The sequence below is a fragment of the Ornithodoros turicata genome, chromosome 2, assembly GCF_037126465.1.
Source record: "Ornithodoros turicata isolate Travis chromosome 2, ASM3712646v1, whole genome shotgun sequence".
Lineage (NCBI taxonomy): Eukaryota > Metazoa > Arthropoda > Arachnida > Ixodida > Argasidae > Ornithodoros > Ornithodoros turicata.
Window position 1 is genome coordinate 11,724,820 of NC_088202.1, and position 17,335 is coordinate 11,742,154.

Sequence of the window (17,335 nt, forward strand, 5' to 3'; positions counted from 1 at the left end):
CCCCACAGAGAGAACAAAAAATGAACCAGGGCTAGCCTTACAAGTGGCAATCCCCCCGTTCCACACGCTATGAGCAGCACCCCAGAACTCTGAGCAGCAGCACAGCGAAGAAAAGTTTGGCAAAGCTTATCAAAGCTGATTCATCACGTTTTCATTCTGCGCTGGGCAATTGCTGCTGATAGCCGGGCTCCGCGCGCGATATCTGATGTACAAATTCCCTTTCTCGTCTGCCCACGTCTCATTCCATCTTCCTTCCTCCTCGCCGCATACTTTTCTTTCAAGTTGGCTTTCTTACACGTTCTTCTGCTATCAGGCAGAACCTGCATCAGAGGAGGTGTCCCTGAATTCTGGTCATGTAACATATTTTGGGAGAAATTGGATTTTGCCGAAATTGGAGGGAAGCTGGTTTGGGAGGGAGTTAACAGTTGGAATCGGGCTCATCCTGAAAGAGGCGGACTTTTTTCTGTTGTAGTATGTTGCACACCTGCCAACCTTCCACATTCAAAATGCGGGAGACCATGGAACTAAGGAATGAATGCACAGGCTTTGAACTCCAAGGTTGGGATAGTGTCTGTTCTTCTGTTCTGGCCATTGTCTTCCCAACACTGCTGGAGATTTGGCAGGTATGCAAATGCCCACAAGATATAATGCTAAACAAAAAGAAATGTCATGTGGTGTTGTCTTTTCCAGCTGCCTGAGGTTCACGGCATACTAGTCATTCACAAGATGGGTCTGGGGATACCTTGGCCCAAGGAACAGACGACAGGTTCCTGGATGCGTTGTCCGAGCTATCAGGAGGGAGTTCCCGTCTACGTCTTATCAAGGCTATCAGCGTTAGGACCATCGAAACAAGGGTGTCTTGGCAAGAGAGACAAGCTGGTGCATACTGATGGCTGGAACTGGAGACATGTAGTGGCAAGACAAAAATTTTGCTGACATAGGCACACTTCGTGTAAGTGAGCCCTTGGTCGTCCCCCTTGCCTCCCATCAGAGGTTTTCGAGGATACTATAGGTGTGGTCTTTTCGTCATTGCAGTGTGGGGGATGTTTTGTCTTGTCACTCTGATTCTCCAGTTGCAGTCAACAGACTGCCTACCCGTCTGTACAGCAAAAACTACTACACGTGGCGGTATTAGCTCTGTCATCAAATCCAGGCTGTACTGCACTAAGTTAGTGCCGAGGTGGGTGTAGTGACGGGAATAAAGAATGACCTATAATTGCATCGATTTATTGTACAATGGAGTATGACGGAGTGGGAATAACAAAATAGCTTAGGTTTATTATGTTGTGCTGTGGTTCTAAATTAATGTGGTGTGAAGTCTGGGTGGTTACAGGTATGCTGCCACAGGGATGTTAGGAGGGTTCATGTTGGCAGATCCATATCTGGTGTACTAATACGCTATGCAAGTCTGTGTCCATTGTTTTCCTCTTCCTGGAATCAGGGGATGACAACCCCCTTGTGAGATGCGCCGTGAAGTGGGAAGTGAGTCCCCAGCACTTGCTTCAGCCATGACCTCCACATCTGAAATAATGCCTAGAGTGTTAACACTCAAAAGAATACGTTGAGGGCCTAGCGGGTACAATAACAAACATAAAAATTACTATGCAAATAAATCTTCCCCTTTGCAGTCCCTATTTCACTGGCACAGTTATTTCCCTGTCGACATTACGTTATAAACGCTGGCAGCCGCATCACACAAGATTCCTTTCACAGAACTCGACAATTTTCAGGGCTCGTACATATCCATTATTTTGTGGGACGTGCAAAAAGAATTGCAATATTTTCGTGGCTTGACAAAACATACCAAATCCAGTTGATTCCGTTGACATGCTTGCTGCCGCCTGAAATAGAGCCAGAAATTAGCAACAAGGCTGCAGTAGAATACTGATGCAAGTGCCTCGGACGTAGCCAAACACAGATTGCGATGTTTTCACATCCCTGAATGCTGCCATCAGGCTTACACTCTGAACTGTAGAAACATCCACTAGCTGCAATAACATTAGAATAACGCTGTCATGTGGGAGTGTTACGTTACTCCTGCATAATACTGGCGACAATTAGCACAGCAACAACACACCAATCTTTTTTCTCTAGAGTACGCGTACTATTGCGTCAGGATGCTGCAATCATTGTAATAATTTGTGTAGCCGGTGTGACTGTGACGTTACAATCGGCGGCGAGGCCAGGTGTTCGCGATGATGTTTACTGTGACAACTGATATTTTTCATCGCAGCGTAGCTGTGACCACGCAAAATTGTCACTTACCTCCGTTACTGGTCCCTGCCCTTGTTCCTGATCGAATGTGGTAGGCACGGCGTCAATCTTCAGCCGGTTCTGTTTCTGCCGTAGCCCGAGCCGAACTTGCAATACATCTTCATCAAAATAGGCGTCGTCGGCGAAATGACAGGAACAGACGCGTGACACATTCAACCCTTGGGCCACACCACAGTAGTGGCTGGCGATCGCTGCCTCCCACTTTCGTTTCGCCATTGCGAGGTCGGTGAAATGCAAGCTCGGGATGCACCCGAGCACGTAGCACCGGTTTCCTGGCTGTGACATCGCACGTCAACGGCGTGAAATCCTAGGCCACACGATGTAGTTCAAAGTACTTCAAAGCAAACGCGACAAGACAACAAGAAAAAGGGTCAGACGCACGCTCAGACACACACAGAATCTGCGGCGGGAAGGAGCGCCTCCTGATGGTTGGTTTACCCGGGTGACGTCATCCAGTGTCGGCGCCTTGCGGGGATTGCCGTACGCGCCGGAAGCGCGAACATTTAAAAATCGTTTCTGAGTCAACCAAGTGGATTTGTGCTTAGAAAATTTGCCGGCGTACATTATGAACGACAGGGAACATGACCATAATAGTTCCGGAACACGCTTCCGGATGCGACTATCCCTTTAAGCGAAATCACGCGTCCTACAGCTAATGCGCATGCGCGAGAGCTCGAACGGACGTTTCATTGGGCTAAAATGTCGCTGGTTGCTGTAATGATAACGGAAATGCGGCAGGTCAAGTAAAAAACATAATGTTTGATAGGAAGGGATGGCTCTTCTGTAAAATCAGGTGCTTTCAAGTTGCTGCAAGCAGTGAGAATTGCTCTGGCGTATGTCAGTCACCGTCACGAAAGTGTTTCGCTCTTTTGTAGTCTGGGAGCGGGTTAGAAAATTTTAGACTGTGGCGGCCCGTGGACGACGACGACGACGACGCGCCTCTGCTGCCGCGCGCTACAGCGCCTGGCAGCCAGTTCTATCGGCACATTCCTAGCGTGAGGCCACGTCCATCTGCCGGCTGGGACATTGTATCATCGCCGGTCAGGACTCATGTAGGGGAACACTACCTCCTCTACATTTGGTGACCCGAACAACGAACACCATGCTCGGCGTAATTCGGCCATTCACCATCCTTTCGGCATTTTTCGGCAAACCAGCCTCCAGCAGGCAAGGCGCACCGGGACCACTGTTTCACCGGGGACCCGCAGGGAGACCACGGTAAGCTGACTTCCCGGCCTCCACCTGCTTCATGATGGTCCTCCCCGGCATTTCTCTGGCGGCAACCGGCATTCACGCTCTCGTACCGGTCACGGTACTGTCGCCCACTCAGCGACGCACTCACCCAGCAACAATCAACGCTCGGCAGCAATCACTCAACAAGCACTCAACAAGGGCTCAACGCACTCAGCAGACACTCAACACAATCGGCATTCACATCCCATCAGTGGAACCCGCCCGGATCGCAGCGTTCTTGTTCCCGCCATCCCGCTGCTGCTGCATCAACAGCCGCAATCACAAGCAGTGTGTCCATTCGTCCACCATCCACGAGTCGTCCTCATTCTCCTCTTCATGGTATCGACGCGAACCTCAACTGCATGCACCGCTCCGCGTCTGAGGGGGGAGTGATGTAGTGGCACGTGGACGACGACGCGCCTCTGCTGCCGCGCGCTACTGCGCCTGGCAGCCAGTTCTACCGGCACCGTCCTAGCGTGAGGCCACGCCCATCTGCCCACTGGGACATTCCATCATCGCCGGTCAGGACTCATGTAGGGGAACACCACCTGCTCTACAAGTCCATAGAATTTTGCGATCCCAATGAAGGCTTCTGAGGGATCTTTTGCATTGACTGTTTCGTGGGACTGTTTGTGTGCTTCGTAAGGTGGGCGTAGCACCCGTTCTTCGTTTTTTTTGGGCGATGCCGTGCTTTTCTTTTTTTCTTTTTTGCAATCATGTGCAACGTGGATCAATTAGATCCGCGGAAATAAAGCAAAAATCAGAGAAAAATATAATCAGTGGTGAACATTATACAGGATAATGCTTTATTATTACACGGACTCCCCGTTTATGTTATCACAGAAATATTGGCAATATTGGCGCAAAATGGGCTTGCCAATGTGGGCAGCCCATATTGGTCCAATATAGAGCCTGGTTGCACTCCTCATATTGGTTCAATATTGGCAGCCCATATTGGACCAATATTGGCAATCTTGGCAGCCCATATGGGTCCAACATTGGACCAATATTGGCGTGCTGCTTGGGGATGTATTCTCAACGCATGACGACCCTGATGGTGTATCCACCATGTGACCTGTCCGTGGTATGATAGAAGTGATTTTCTTGATTACGACAAGTGTGACTCGCTAGTCCTGCCACTGACATGGTATTTCGGCGCAGCCCAACGTTCTCTCTATAGTACGTGGTCTCCCACGCATCAAAAGATCCTAGGCCGTCACCGTAATGGATAACCTTGAACAAAGGCGAGGCTTCATCTTGGTCATTGGAAGTTCCCAAGTGACATTTTGTTCTCGGATAAAACTCTGCTTCGTATCAGTGAAAATTAGATAATTGAAAACAAAAGTGGAACAAAAAGCTCTTCCACCGGATTTCAATTTGTCCAATGCGGTCTAGAACAAAATATTTAGTGAACTATGTTTCTTCACTCAGTACACTTTCCTAACAGATGGTGTTTTTTTTTCTTTTTTTTCAGCGTGTGCTGAACATTCAGTGTTGCAGCGAATTTACACAAACGCTACAGAACCAAAGCTGGTGCGGGAGTGTTTCTTTCAGCAGCACTCTCTAGGTGCACGGAAGCGGGTTGTCGCGGGTATGGGCGATATGCGGTTGGGCTTGCATAACTTAGGGCTTGTCTTTGCTTTCTTGTTTTGTTTTGTTTTTCATACAATAGGGTGTTCTTTTTAAAAGAAGTCCTGGTGTGTCGTCTAGCCTGCGCAACGTACCACATGGTCACATTTGAAGGCGGCGTGCATGTCACTCAGGGATCGAAAGGAAACAATTATTCCAATATGGCCTAGCGATAAAATATCGAGGCTGCATGGACGAGAGCCGATCTCGCTTCACTCGAAGATTGTCCTTTAACCTGTTTTACCTACTTCTTTCCTCCCGCCTGAATACCAGGGGACGGCGTCTGCTCTGTGATTCGGCTTACGGAATGTTGTTTCTGGATAGCAATGGACATGTTCGTGCAGCCAGGTGCATAACGCCGTGTTCCACTCAACATGGTCACGTCGGGACTCACGCTGGTAAGCAAAAGTCGGTGTATTTATCGAGGACTTTTCACTTAGTAGGATCAGCTCAAGGAAGCCGAAAACGAGAACCAACACCTTAAGTGGAAGCTTGAAGAGTAGCAGTACTTGTACGGTAATGTTCTTTTTGCATGCGTGATGATTTAACAAAGCCAACAGGCCTTTGAAGCTTGAACGCTGTGAGAATCAAAACACCACATGGTTCACCCACATAACAGAAAATTTCTCAAAGTTTTTATACCAGCACAATTCTGCTTTAAATAAAATGACATTGTTTTTATTTATTGTTTATGGTCGTTTTTTTTTGTTTCTTTTTTCTTTTCTTTTTTCTTTGTGACAGCTTGTTTGTAGTCAGCTTTCAGGCTTCGGCACAAGTGGTGTTACTTATGTTCTGTCTGTTATGCTCTGTTACTTATGCTGTTATTTTTTATGAAGACTTGCAAAAGACCGTGCGGACACTCTAACGTGTCATTCGGGATTTGAAAGGCGTGGGGGAGACCAATGTTTACGTACGGAACATAGTAAGTTCTGACAATCTTTTGCTCTTATTCGACATCTCCATACATCAACCGACCTACACGATGCCTAACTAAAATTATTTGATGGTATTTAATGACTTTATAAGTCAAATGCTATGGGCGATGTTCAAATGCTGTGTAACACCACTGATATCACATTCAGGCTGAGACAGTACCCTACTACTGGTAGTGCAGTATTTGAGTTATAGTCATGCAGCTTTTGCATCATATTTTTAATTACAGATTTATCACCGTTGCAAAACTTTCTTTCCTTATAACCAGGAGAGATAGCACTACAATTTAAGAAGTACGTAGGTTCATTTCAGAACATTTTTAGATCTGCTATTGAGTTAGCACTGCATGACAAAAGCAGCATGGTAGAGATCAAAGTTTCGGGATAGGCTCTTTCTTCCGCGGGATAGTCTGGGGAGCTGAACCGTACCGAAACCGTCGACGCGATCTTGGAGCTGAACAAGAACTGAACCGTAACCGTTAAAGAATGCCGGCAACAGGTTCAAATAACTGCTCACCATGGCGTTCCACTAATGGCGGAACTTTGCCGCCATGCATGTTGCGCGTGAACATAACTACTTTTTCGACTTTTTTTTTCTTATTTTACTAGCTTCGTAGCCTTCCTGTGTTGCTTCTTGGAACGTCGTGACTCGCAGGAATGCTCTGGATTTTCTGGGGTCCTGAAATAATAACAAAGATGGCAACAGAGGGACTATCGCATCCGTCCCAGTCGACTCCGAAGTTATAGTGCCGTTTTACTCCACGTTCATAGCCCATAATAACGCCGAAAATCTGACGTGGGTTGTCCCTGTGCAGTTTGATGTAACACATGGCAAGAGCAGACGACGCATATTGAGAGTATTCCGAGATGCCCTCCCTGGAAACATCACCCGACAAGGTCAATCAGTGAGCGCCCTTTCGCGGCGCGGACGAGACCAATCAGGGAGCGTCTGGTCGCACCTTGGTAACCTTCACGACCGACCGACAGACGCTCGGAATATCACCATGCTTCTCGTTGTATGCAGTCGGCGTCACTGGGTCAGCAGCACATTAGCGTTATGATAGAGATGCAAGACACGATGAGAGAAACCGAACCCTTCGTAAATACGATATGGTTATACCCCTTACGTGACAACATGTACGACGTGATTCGCGGGGAAACTATTGCTTGGGGGATTTGATACACTACTCGAGCTGCTTCTCAAGACCAATGTCATGCTTCAAATGTCCACCTTGACTCGAGACGTCCCCACGGACGGACGAAATCCTTTGCACTTTCCTGGCGCGCGCTAAACGACACCGCCGGCACGAAGCACGCGCTACAAGGCAGTGTCGTTTCCTTAAAGGGGCCGTAAATAGGTACAAAAGGTGCACATTTCTTTGTGTTATATTATTGAAACTTATGCAGTGAAAACTTCTTGCAATTACTAACGCTCAAAAACAAAAGGCGCTTGCATACGGATGAAATATTCACTGCAATCTTTCGCATTTTAGTTCCCCTCCGCGCTCTAACTTTACGTCCCCCACCCCCATTTTGACGTAGCACTTCCTCACCAATTACGATCGAGTGTTCCATGTGTGATTTCATTTCAAATGCGGAATTGGACTAGATGAACGTGAATCCTCTTCTATTCAAAATCTAAACAGTTACAGCCTCAAACTGAAAAAGAAATGCGTTTAATTTAGGTATCGTACGCGCTCTACGTTTTCCGGGCAGTAGCACGCAGCACACCAGGAGCGCGAATGCATATCCGGGACTACAGTTCCGGAATCTTAGGTAGGTGCGCGATGGAACATCTTCGTCATCTTCGAATGGTTCCGACAACTGGGCTGCCGTACTTTGGTTTGAGCCACGCGGCATCGCGTCACCAGCTCGCGTGGTACAGTGGATAGCGTGCTGGCCATGTCACGTCATGACTGGGAGGAACCCGGGTTCGAATCGCGTCATGTGATAGCAGCCCAACTGTTGACGTTTGCGCCAGCCGGAGATGTCGAAGATGTCATGACGTTGAATTTCGGAACCACGGAGCGCAAAACGTCGTTTCACACAAACAAACTGAGCGCTCCGACTCACAGCTGATAACGAAGTATGTTTATTGGCTGGTAATTTGAAACGTCATGTGCGCAACTCGGCCCCCCGATTGGACGGCAAAACGCTACGTAGCCATGTGACGTATGCGTGGTGGAGAGAGGCTCGGTTGTTACTCATCCTTGAAAGCAGTTATATGGGTCAATGAGCTGGCACGAGCCGAGCGAAATGTATATTTGGGTATTATGATCTGCGTTCTTTCATGGAGTATCATTATCTCAGAAATGTTTGGTGGCCTGTTTACGGCCCCTTTAAATCCTCATGGCTCCTCAAGTGGAGGAGAGCATCTTTTCTTTACTCACTGAAGTAGAATCGGAGTGTTCAGTCGATGACCGTTTAAGAATACCGCCTTTAAAGTGACGCTGCGAACTAGGAACTGATGCTTATTTTATTTACTATTCTAAATCAACCTCACTCAACCACTGAGTGGGCAAAAGAGAAATGCTGTCAAGCGCCAACATTACGCGCTTCCACTAAGTTTCGCAAGGAGCCCCAAAACAGCATAAATTCGGATTCTCCAAGTGCAGGTAACATCACTGAGATTTGGTGTCTTCCTCATAGCAAGAGTGCAAACGTATTCACACTTCATTCAACACTGGAAGCCTACTAGCAACTGTCGTGAGGATGCAGAAATAAACATTCGGGGAGCGACGTTGCCAGAAACATTGCAGATTGTGCACCCCTTGTGACGTCACACTTCTCAAAACTAGAAACTAGCCCTATTGTACTCCCGCTTCAAATAGAGAAAGAATATTTTGGGAGAATACAGCGGGCGACAGTGGGAACGTTAATTGCGCGACATTTAGTCCCAGTGGCGCTTTAAAGGTATACAGCAAGTAAACGTCCATTAATCCTTATCTACATGGAAAGGGTGACGAATTAGAAGAAAATTGTTATCACGGGGATATGGCACATGTCGGCACAGTTCCCTGTGAAGTCGTCCCCAGTACGCACGATCCCACCCCCTTCCATAAACGTGACGTCGCCCGCCTGAGTGTGGTCGTCTACGGCAAGCAGTTCCATTACTTCCACCACCCTTCGTCTTTCTCCGTCATGGAAATTCTAAGGGAGGGGCACTTGCATTTACACGTTGTGACTGCACTGTATTCCCGCTGGAGGTAGGCAGTGATAGTCGCGATCTGTCTACAACAGCAATGTATGCGTTCTGACTACATACCTTACAATAATGTAACTGTACTCACCTTCGCAAGTTCTGCTTCCAAATTGAATACATTTTCAACCATTCTGTCGAGTTCGTCCTCTTTCAACTGTGGGTCGAAAGCCTTCATGCCTCCCTTGATGAAGGCCTTGTACGCGTCGACAATGGGTTTGTTCTCCGGCGATGTCGCATTTATGAGCTGGTTCCGTCCGATGCCGAAAGTCGCCTGGTCAATCTGGGGCGAACAGATACGGCTTGAATGAGAGTCACCTATGCTAGTTCATCTTAGCATCAAGTTCCAAGCCTCGTGCCTCAAGGCAACGTTCGCTTTATCGCCCTAATGGAAGCACTATGTTCCAGCATGTGCAGTAGTTGGATAACAGTCCTATATACACGCGGCCGGCGTTGCTAGTAGTGAACGCCCAACTTTTTTCTCTAACAAGAGCAGCATTCAGGGACACCCCCTCTGAAACCCGGCTTGACCTGATAGCAGAGGACTACGCAAGGAAGCTAAGTTTACAGGGTGGTGCGTGAGTACGTGAGGAGGAACAGACCTGGGCAGGGAGAGGAGGACATATCTGAGGTGAACAATTCCCGTTTCGCACCCAGACCTGATAACAACACAGATAACACGCCCGGGAGCATTCGCGTAAGATAAAGAATAAGACGTGATGTATAACTCTGGGAACGAGCATGAGACTTTCCAGATATCGGGAGATTGCCGGATGAAATTGGCAGGTTGGCGCCTGTGATAGCCTTCTGGACGACAAATTCACTAAATGCGAGTTCTAAGAGTGCAGCAAGGACAGCAGCTACGGTCCGCAGCCGATACACAGACTACGTAATTTTATGATGATACCGTCAGTATCAAATTGGTATCAAGAGTTATTACGAGCTAAAATAGAGGAAACTGACAAATTGGTGCCAGTGAGTGCCACTTGGGCGACGATTTGGCAGAATGTCTGAAGTATATAGATTGGGCTGGTTGGTGTAAATCCACAAGCGACCAAAGAACAAACACGAAACAACAACAGAGCGACTTGTGTCTGATCTTGTCTCCTGTTTGTTCTTTGGTCGCTTGAAAATGAATGATTTGACCAAACGCTACTTCGCGGGCTCTGGCAAGGGAACCAGGTATGGGCCGCGGACTCATATAGCTATTGAGCATGGATACACAGACTACGTAATTAAGCGATGACATCTTCGATATCACGTTTATATATAGAGTTATTACTAAATGAAATGGAAGATACGGACAGTTTGGCGTCTGCGAGTGCTGTGGCGATGTGAGTGGCAATAATTTGATCAAACGCGACTTCTTTGGACCAGATATTTTGGAGCAGAACTAAATACCAGATTTGGAGATAACGCTAAACAAGTGCTACGCGCCCTCGAGTACATTATTTATTTCTCGCTTAAGATGAAGTAATGCTTAGATCAGGGCAATCAGGGCTCTCACACACGCTGGCCGTATGTGCATGGCTTGCAGTCAGCTATTCTGTGTCCCGAGGGCTCTTGACCACTAAATAGAATAAAGCTGCCCCCCCCCTCCCACACACACGCGCACACCAATAATGAAGAATTCGGAATGAGACCAGGTTTTCAGGCTTTTTATCCAGGTTTTCATTGTTTTTACCCTTGCTCGATGTAGTGCTGCTCCTGTCGACGTTAGGAAGGACATTCACATTCGAGCAGTTCTTGTGACTCATGAATGTCAGCTAGTAGTTATAGCGATTAGCGATCTGGCCTGAACGTGCATTTTGATAAACTACACTGTAAGTAATATGATAATTGAGAAGTTATAGTGGAGACAAGTGCAGAGAATGACGTCATCTTAATTATTACACTAAGTTTATGGGCTTCCAGCATAGCAGCAGCCTCTCCAGATATCATGCACCAAAAACTGTATACTGAGCACAGAGAGGCGCAGTGAAAAAAAAAGAAAAAAAATACATGGAGTAGTTATGTTCGAGGGTCATTGTGTGAATATTTTTAATTATTTCTCTTTCCATGATTTCCTTTTTCTTTTTCACTTTGAAAATGCAAGCAAAATCAGCAATACAGTGTGTAAACCGACACTTTCAGTGCTCCTGAACGTTGGGATAATCGTTCGTGAAGAACTATGTACGAAGAACTTGCAACGCCTTTCAAATTTTCAATGTCTAATTTGGAAAAGAAGCTCATTTGTCTCTGCTGGTGTGTCAAGTGAAGTTTCTCATTGACGAATTGTATATGCGAATGCCTAATAACTATACCGCTCAGCTGTTCACGCTAAGGTACTTTGCTATAATTGCGGTCCTTTCCTAGGGTCATTACCCCCACCCCCCCAGGGAGGTGTACACTCCCCCTGAATTTTTCCAACCCCCCCCCCTCTAATTCATGAGATTTCCCGATACAGCTTGGCCACCAATGCATATACGCATAGATATGTATCCATATAGATATACCACCCTATGGTTCTCTCCACTCGAAATCACGCAGACATCTTATCACGCCGGGTACCGCATCTTGCCTTCTATGCGCATTGATGATAGTGCCAGCCGCAACAACAATGACAAAGAAGAAATTGTCGTTCTTCTTCGCTGCTGATACGAGTTGCGCAACGGACCAAAGGCTGATACCTACCGTTTGAATTCAGCGTGAGAGAGCCGCGACGGCAAGGAAAAAAACTTGCCAAGATACGGGGCACAAAAGTGAACTTGCACAGCAAATCGCCGGCAGTCCGAACATTTACACGGCAACAGACACCTACGAGCACTGGTGCTAAAGTCTGAGGAAAAGACATCATAGATGAAAATACATATCCGTTACAACAACAACAACAAATAGTTCATGACTATGGCCTGGGGTGGTTCACCGCTTGAGAGCATATCCGTTACGAAGCCGTTTGAATTTCACTGTTCATGGTAATCAACCAATTTTTCTCGAAGTGCAGCACGAATAAACAAGTCCATGGTTTGCTTACACCTCGACCTGCAAGAAATGACCCACAGTGACCCTAGAAGTCTGCCCAGGACGCACATTTCCCCAGGGCGTCAGTCGTGACGGTGCCCATATACGTGAGGCCGACAACGGCAAGCCCTTTCACCATCACCACCACAGTATCCTTCTGAAACATTGCATCACTTGCCAACTTCTTTGAGAAAAGTAAAAAGTAACCTTTCTGCAACCCCGATGATGGCAGGGGCATCCAAGGAATACACAACAAAGAGTCACTGGTGAATTCTGCATAGCGAAGCCATTATCAACGACTTATACTAGGCCCTTGTACTGGGATTTTGACAGTGGTGACCGCAAAATTTGGAAGAGGCGCCGGCAGAGCCCTCTAAAACGGGCAAAACCCTTTGTATCATGCTGTCACAGGCATATTCGAGACGGCTTATGCTATTGCCCCTCCCACTGGGATTGTAACGGAGGCGACCGTACTATCCGTAAAAGACCGCAGCAGAGCCCTTTAGAACGGGCAAAACATCTTTAATCATGGTTCCAAACAGATATTATCAACGGCTTATGATGCTCTTCTACAGGGACCGCAACAGAAGCGACCACCAAATGCGGAAAAGGCAGCAACAGAGTCCTTTAAAACATACGAAACCCCTTGTATCATGGTACCAAAGGCATATTAATGACGGCTTATCATGTGCCTTTCTACCGGAATTGCGCAAGAGGAGACTGCATAATTTGGATACGGCGGCAGCAATGCCTTATAAAACGGGCGAAACTCCCTGTATCATGGAGCGAAAAGAAAGTTACCAGTGTCTTGTGCAATCCTATTCTGCTGGAGTTATAACACAGGCGATCGCCAAATTCGGCAAACGTGGCAGCAGAGCCCTCTTAAACGAGCAAAACCCCTTGTGTCATGCTGTCACAGTCATATTATCAACAACTTATACTATGTCATTCTACCGAGATCATAACACGGGCGACCGCAAATATCGGGAAAAGGATGCAGCATAGCCCTTCAGAATGGGCGAGACCCCTTGTATCATGCTGCCGATGACATGTCATCAATGGCTTGTGCAATGCCGTTCTACTGGGATTATAACAGAGACTACCACAAAATACGGAAAATGCGGCAGCAGAGCCCTTTAAAACGGTCGATACCCCTTGTATCATAGTTCCAAAGTCATATAAGTATACGCAATGGGTTATGCATGCTATTGCCGTTCTACTGCAATTATAACGGATGCGGCCGCAAACTCCATAAAAGGCTACAGCAGAGCCCTTTAAAACGGACAAAAACCCCTTTAATCATGGTGGCAGACATTTTACACACCTATAAAGACGCGACGGCTCATGTTGTGCCCCTCTCCTGTGATTGCATCGGAAACCACCGCAAAATTTGGAAAAGGCGGCAGCAGGGCCCTTTACAATGACTCAAATGACTTGTATCATTGTGCCAAAAAGATACTATGAACGGCTTGTACTGGGATTGTAACAGAGGATACCGCAACGTTCGCCAGCAGATCGAGCCCTTTAAAACGTGCGAAGCCCCTTTAATCCTGGTGCCAGGCCGTACATGGAGAGGTCGCGTTTGAAGAAACTGCTTCCGAAACGACACTCCCCAAGCAAAAAGCGTCCTAAGCTAATTTTGCAATATGTATATGTCAAAGAAAGATCACGGGGTTTGAACCCCGTACCTTGTTCCCCTGTTGCACCCTGAGAGGTCGGGTTTGACAAAATCGCTTCCAAAACGGCACTCGAAATGGCCAAGTGGCGAATTTCGTCAACTTCGGGGCTTAATATCATTTGATATAAAAATAATATTAAAGATGTTCTAAGCTAATTTCGTAATATGTATATGTGAAAGTTAGACCACGGCGTTTGAACCCCGTATCTTGTTCCCCTGTTGCACCCTGAGAGGTCGGGTTTGACAAAATGGCTTCCATTCCGGCACTCCAAATGACCAAGTGGCAAATTTCGTCAACTTCGGGGCTTTATATCATTTGATATAAAAATAATATTAAAGATGTCCTAAACTAATTTTGTAGTATGTATATGTGACAGTAAGATCACGGGGTTTGAACCCCGTATCTTGTTCCGATGTTGCACCCTGAGAGGTCGGGTTTCACAAAATGGCTTCCAAACCGGCACTCGAAACGGCCAAATGGCCAATTTCGTCAACTTCGGGGCTTAATATCATTTGATATAAAAATAATATTAAAGATGTCCTAAGCTGATGTTGTAGTATGTATATGTGAAAGTAAGATCACGGGGTTTGAACCCCGTATCTTGTTCCCCTGTTGCACCCTGAGAGGTCGGGTTTGACAAAATCGCTTTCAAAACGGCACTCGAAATGGCCAATTGGCCAATTTCGTCAACTTCGGGGCTTAATATCATTTGACATAAAAATAATATTAGAGATGTCCTAAGCTAATTTCGTAATATGTATATGTGAAAGTAAGATCACGGGGTTTGAACCCCGTATCTCGTTCCCCTGTTGCACCCTGAGAGGTCGGGTTTGACAAAATCGCTTCCAAAACGGCACTCGAAATGGCCAAATGGCCAATTTCGTCAACTTCGGGGCTTAATATCATTTGACATAAAAATAATATTAGAGATGTCCTAAGCTAATTTTGTAATATGTATATGTGAAAGTAAGATCATGGGGTTTGAACCCCGTATCTTGTTCCCCTGTTGCACCCTGAGAGGTCGCGTTTGACAAAATCGCTTCCTAAACGGCACTCGAAATGGCCAAGTGGCCAATTTCGTCAACTTTGGGACTTAATATCATTTGGTATAAAAATAATATTAAAGATGTCCTAAGCTAATTTCGTAATATGTATATGTGAAAGTAAGATCACGGGGTTTGAACCCCGTATCTTGTTCCCCTGTTGCACCCTGAGAGGTCGGGTTTGACAAAATCGCTTCCAAAACGGCACTCGAAATGGCCAATTTCGTCAACTTCGGGGCTTAATATCATTTGACATAAAAATAATATTAGAGATGTCCTAAGCTAATTTTGTAATATGTATATGTGAAAGTAAGATCATGGGGTTTGAACCCCGTATCTTGTTCCCCTGTTGCACCCTGAGAGGTCGCGTTTGACAAAATCGCTTCCTAAACGGCACTCGAAATGGCCAAGTGGCCAATTTCGTCAACTTTGAGACTTAATATCATTTGGTATAAAAATAATATTAAAGATGTCCTAAGCTAATTTCGTAATATGTATATGTGAAAGTAAGATCACGGGGTTTGAACCCCGTATCTTGTTCCCCTGTTGCACCCTGAGAGGTCGGGTTTGACAAAATCGCTTCCAAAACGGCACTCGAAATGGCCAATTTCGTCAACTTCGGGGCTTAATATCATTTGACATAAAAATAATATTAGAGATGTCCTAAGCTAATTTTGTAATATGTATATGTGAAAGTAAGATCATGGGGTTTGAACCCCGTATCTTGTTCCCCTGTTGCACCCTGAGAGGTCGCGTTTGACAAAATCGCTTCCTAAACGGCACTCGAAATGGCCAAGTGGCCAATTTCGTCAACTCTGGGACTTAATATCATTTGATATAAAAATAATATTAAAGATTCCCTAAGCTAATTTCGTAATATGTATATGTGAAAGTAAGATCACGGGGTTTGAACCCCGTATCTTGTTCCCCTGTTGCACCCTGAGAGGTCGGGTTTCACAAAATCGCTTCCAAAACGGCACTCGAAATGGCCAAATGGCCAATTTCGTCAACTTCGGGGCTTAATATCATTTAACATAAAAATAGTATTAGAGATATCCTAAGCTAATTTTGTAATATGTATATGTGAAAGTAGGATCATGGCATGGCAGTAGGTCTCGCGGCCTTGGCTATCGTTCAGCGTGTAGACGAGAACACGCTTGCGACGGACTTCTGTGTGGTACTAACGACTCCGGCGGCTGCCTCGACCACGCCCCTACACCACAGTTTTGTCCACAGTTTGACGGCTGAACTTCACCACGACTGGCCCCGTCCCCCGGAAGTTATGGACCGCGACTTCACACTAATCGAGCTAAAGGCAGCGTTGAAGCTTGTGAACGCCAGCTCGTCCCCTGGGCCCGATAAAATCACCTATGCCGCCCTACGAAACCTTGACGGGCGGTCACTCCAAGCTCTCCTTCATGTCTATAATACGTCTTGGCAACAAGGATCTTTACCACATACATGGAAGGAGGCCTTGGTTGTTCCCATCCTGAAACCAGGCAAGCCCCCAAATGCCCTATCCTCCTTTCGCCCGGTGAGCCTGACAAGCTGTGTGGGGAAACTGATGGAGAGAATGGTTTTGCATCGCCTCGACTGGTGGCTCGAAAAACGACGTGCGTTCCCTCACGAAATGGCTGGATTTCGTCGCCACCGAAGCTCCATGGATCCAGTTCTCGACCTAGTCTCTACAGTTCAACATGCTCGAGCCCATCGACGGATCGTCCGATCGGTCTTCCTTGACATCAAGCGCGCCTATGATACCGTCTCGCACATTTGTGTGCTGCATGCCTTGCGCTCGTTTGGAGTATCCGGTCGGCTCTTCATCTGGCTCCAAGACTTCCTTACGGACCGAACTGTCGCTGTCCGTACGTCCCAAGGCCAAAGCCCTCAGCATCCTGTTCCCCAAGGAGTCCCCCAAGGAAGCATTCTCAGCCCGACACTCTTTAACGTGGTGATGGCCGGCCTACAATCAGTAATTCCTCGCAAAGTGTCGTTCTCCGTGTATGCAGATGACGTCGCCCTTTGGACAGTAGGAAAATCACGCCCGGCTCTCCAGCGCCGCCTGCAGCTCGCTTTAAACAACATCCATACGTACCTGACGCACCTCGGGATGGACCTTAAACCCGAAAAGTGTGTCGAGCTCCCTTTCACGCGTAAAGCTATGGCCAATTTCCCACTTTGGCTTGGTTTAAAGAAGCTAGAACCAGTACGCTTTCACCGCTTCCTTGGCGTGGTAATCGACTCGGACTTGCGCTGGGCTCGGCACATTAAACACCTTGAAACTAAAGTGCAGCGATGGCTCCCCGCAATCCAACATCTTTCTGGCCCAGGATGGGGCTGTGATCA

General features: G+C 46.8%; 1 protein-coding gene across 4 annotated transcripts in view; it reads right to left on the reverse strand.

Moving 5' to 3' along the window:
- The window catches only part of LOC135385201 (neprilysin-1-like), a 142,235-nt gene that overhangs the window by 42,065 nt on the left and 82,835 nt on the right, over nucleotides 1-17,335 (reverse strand). For all 4 annotated transcript variants that reach the window (XM_064614398.1, XM_064614397.1, XM_064614400.1 and 1 more), the window contains one exon: nucleotides 9,359-9,550. In XM_064614398.1, the coding sequence (XP_064470468.1) occupies nucleotides 9,359-9,550 (192 nt within the window). The remainder of the gene's footprint in view (nucleotides 1-9,358; nucleotides 9,551-17,335) is intronic.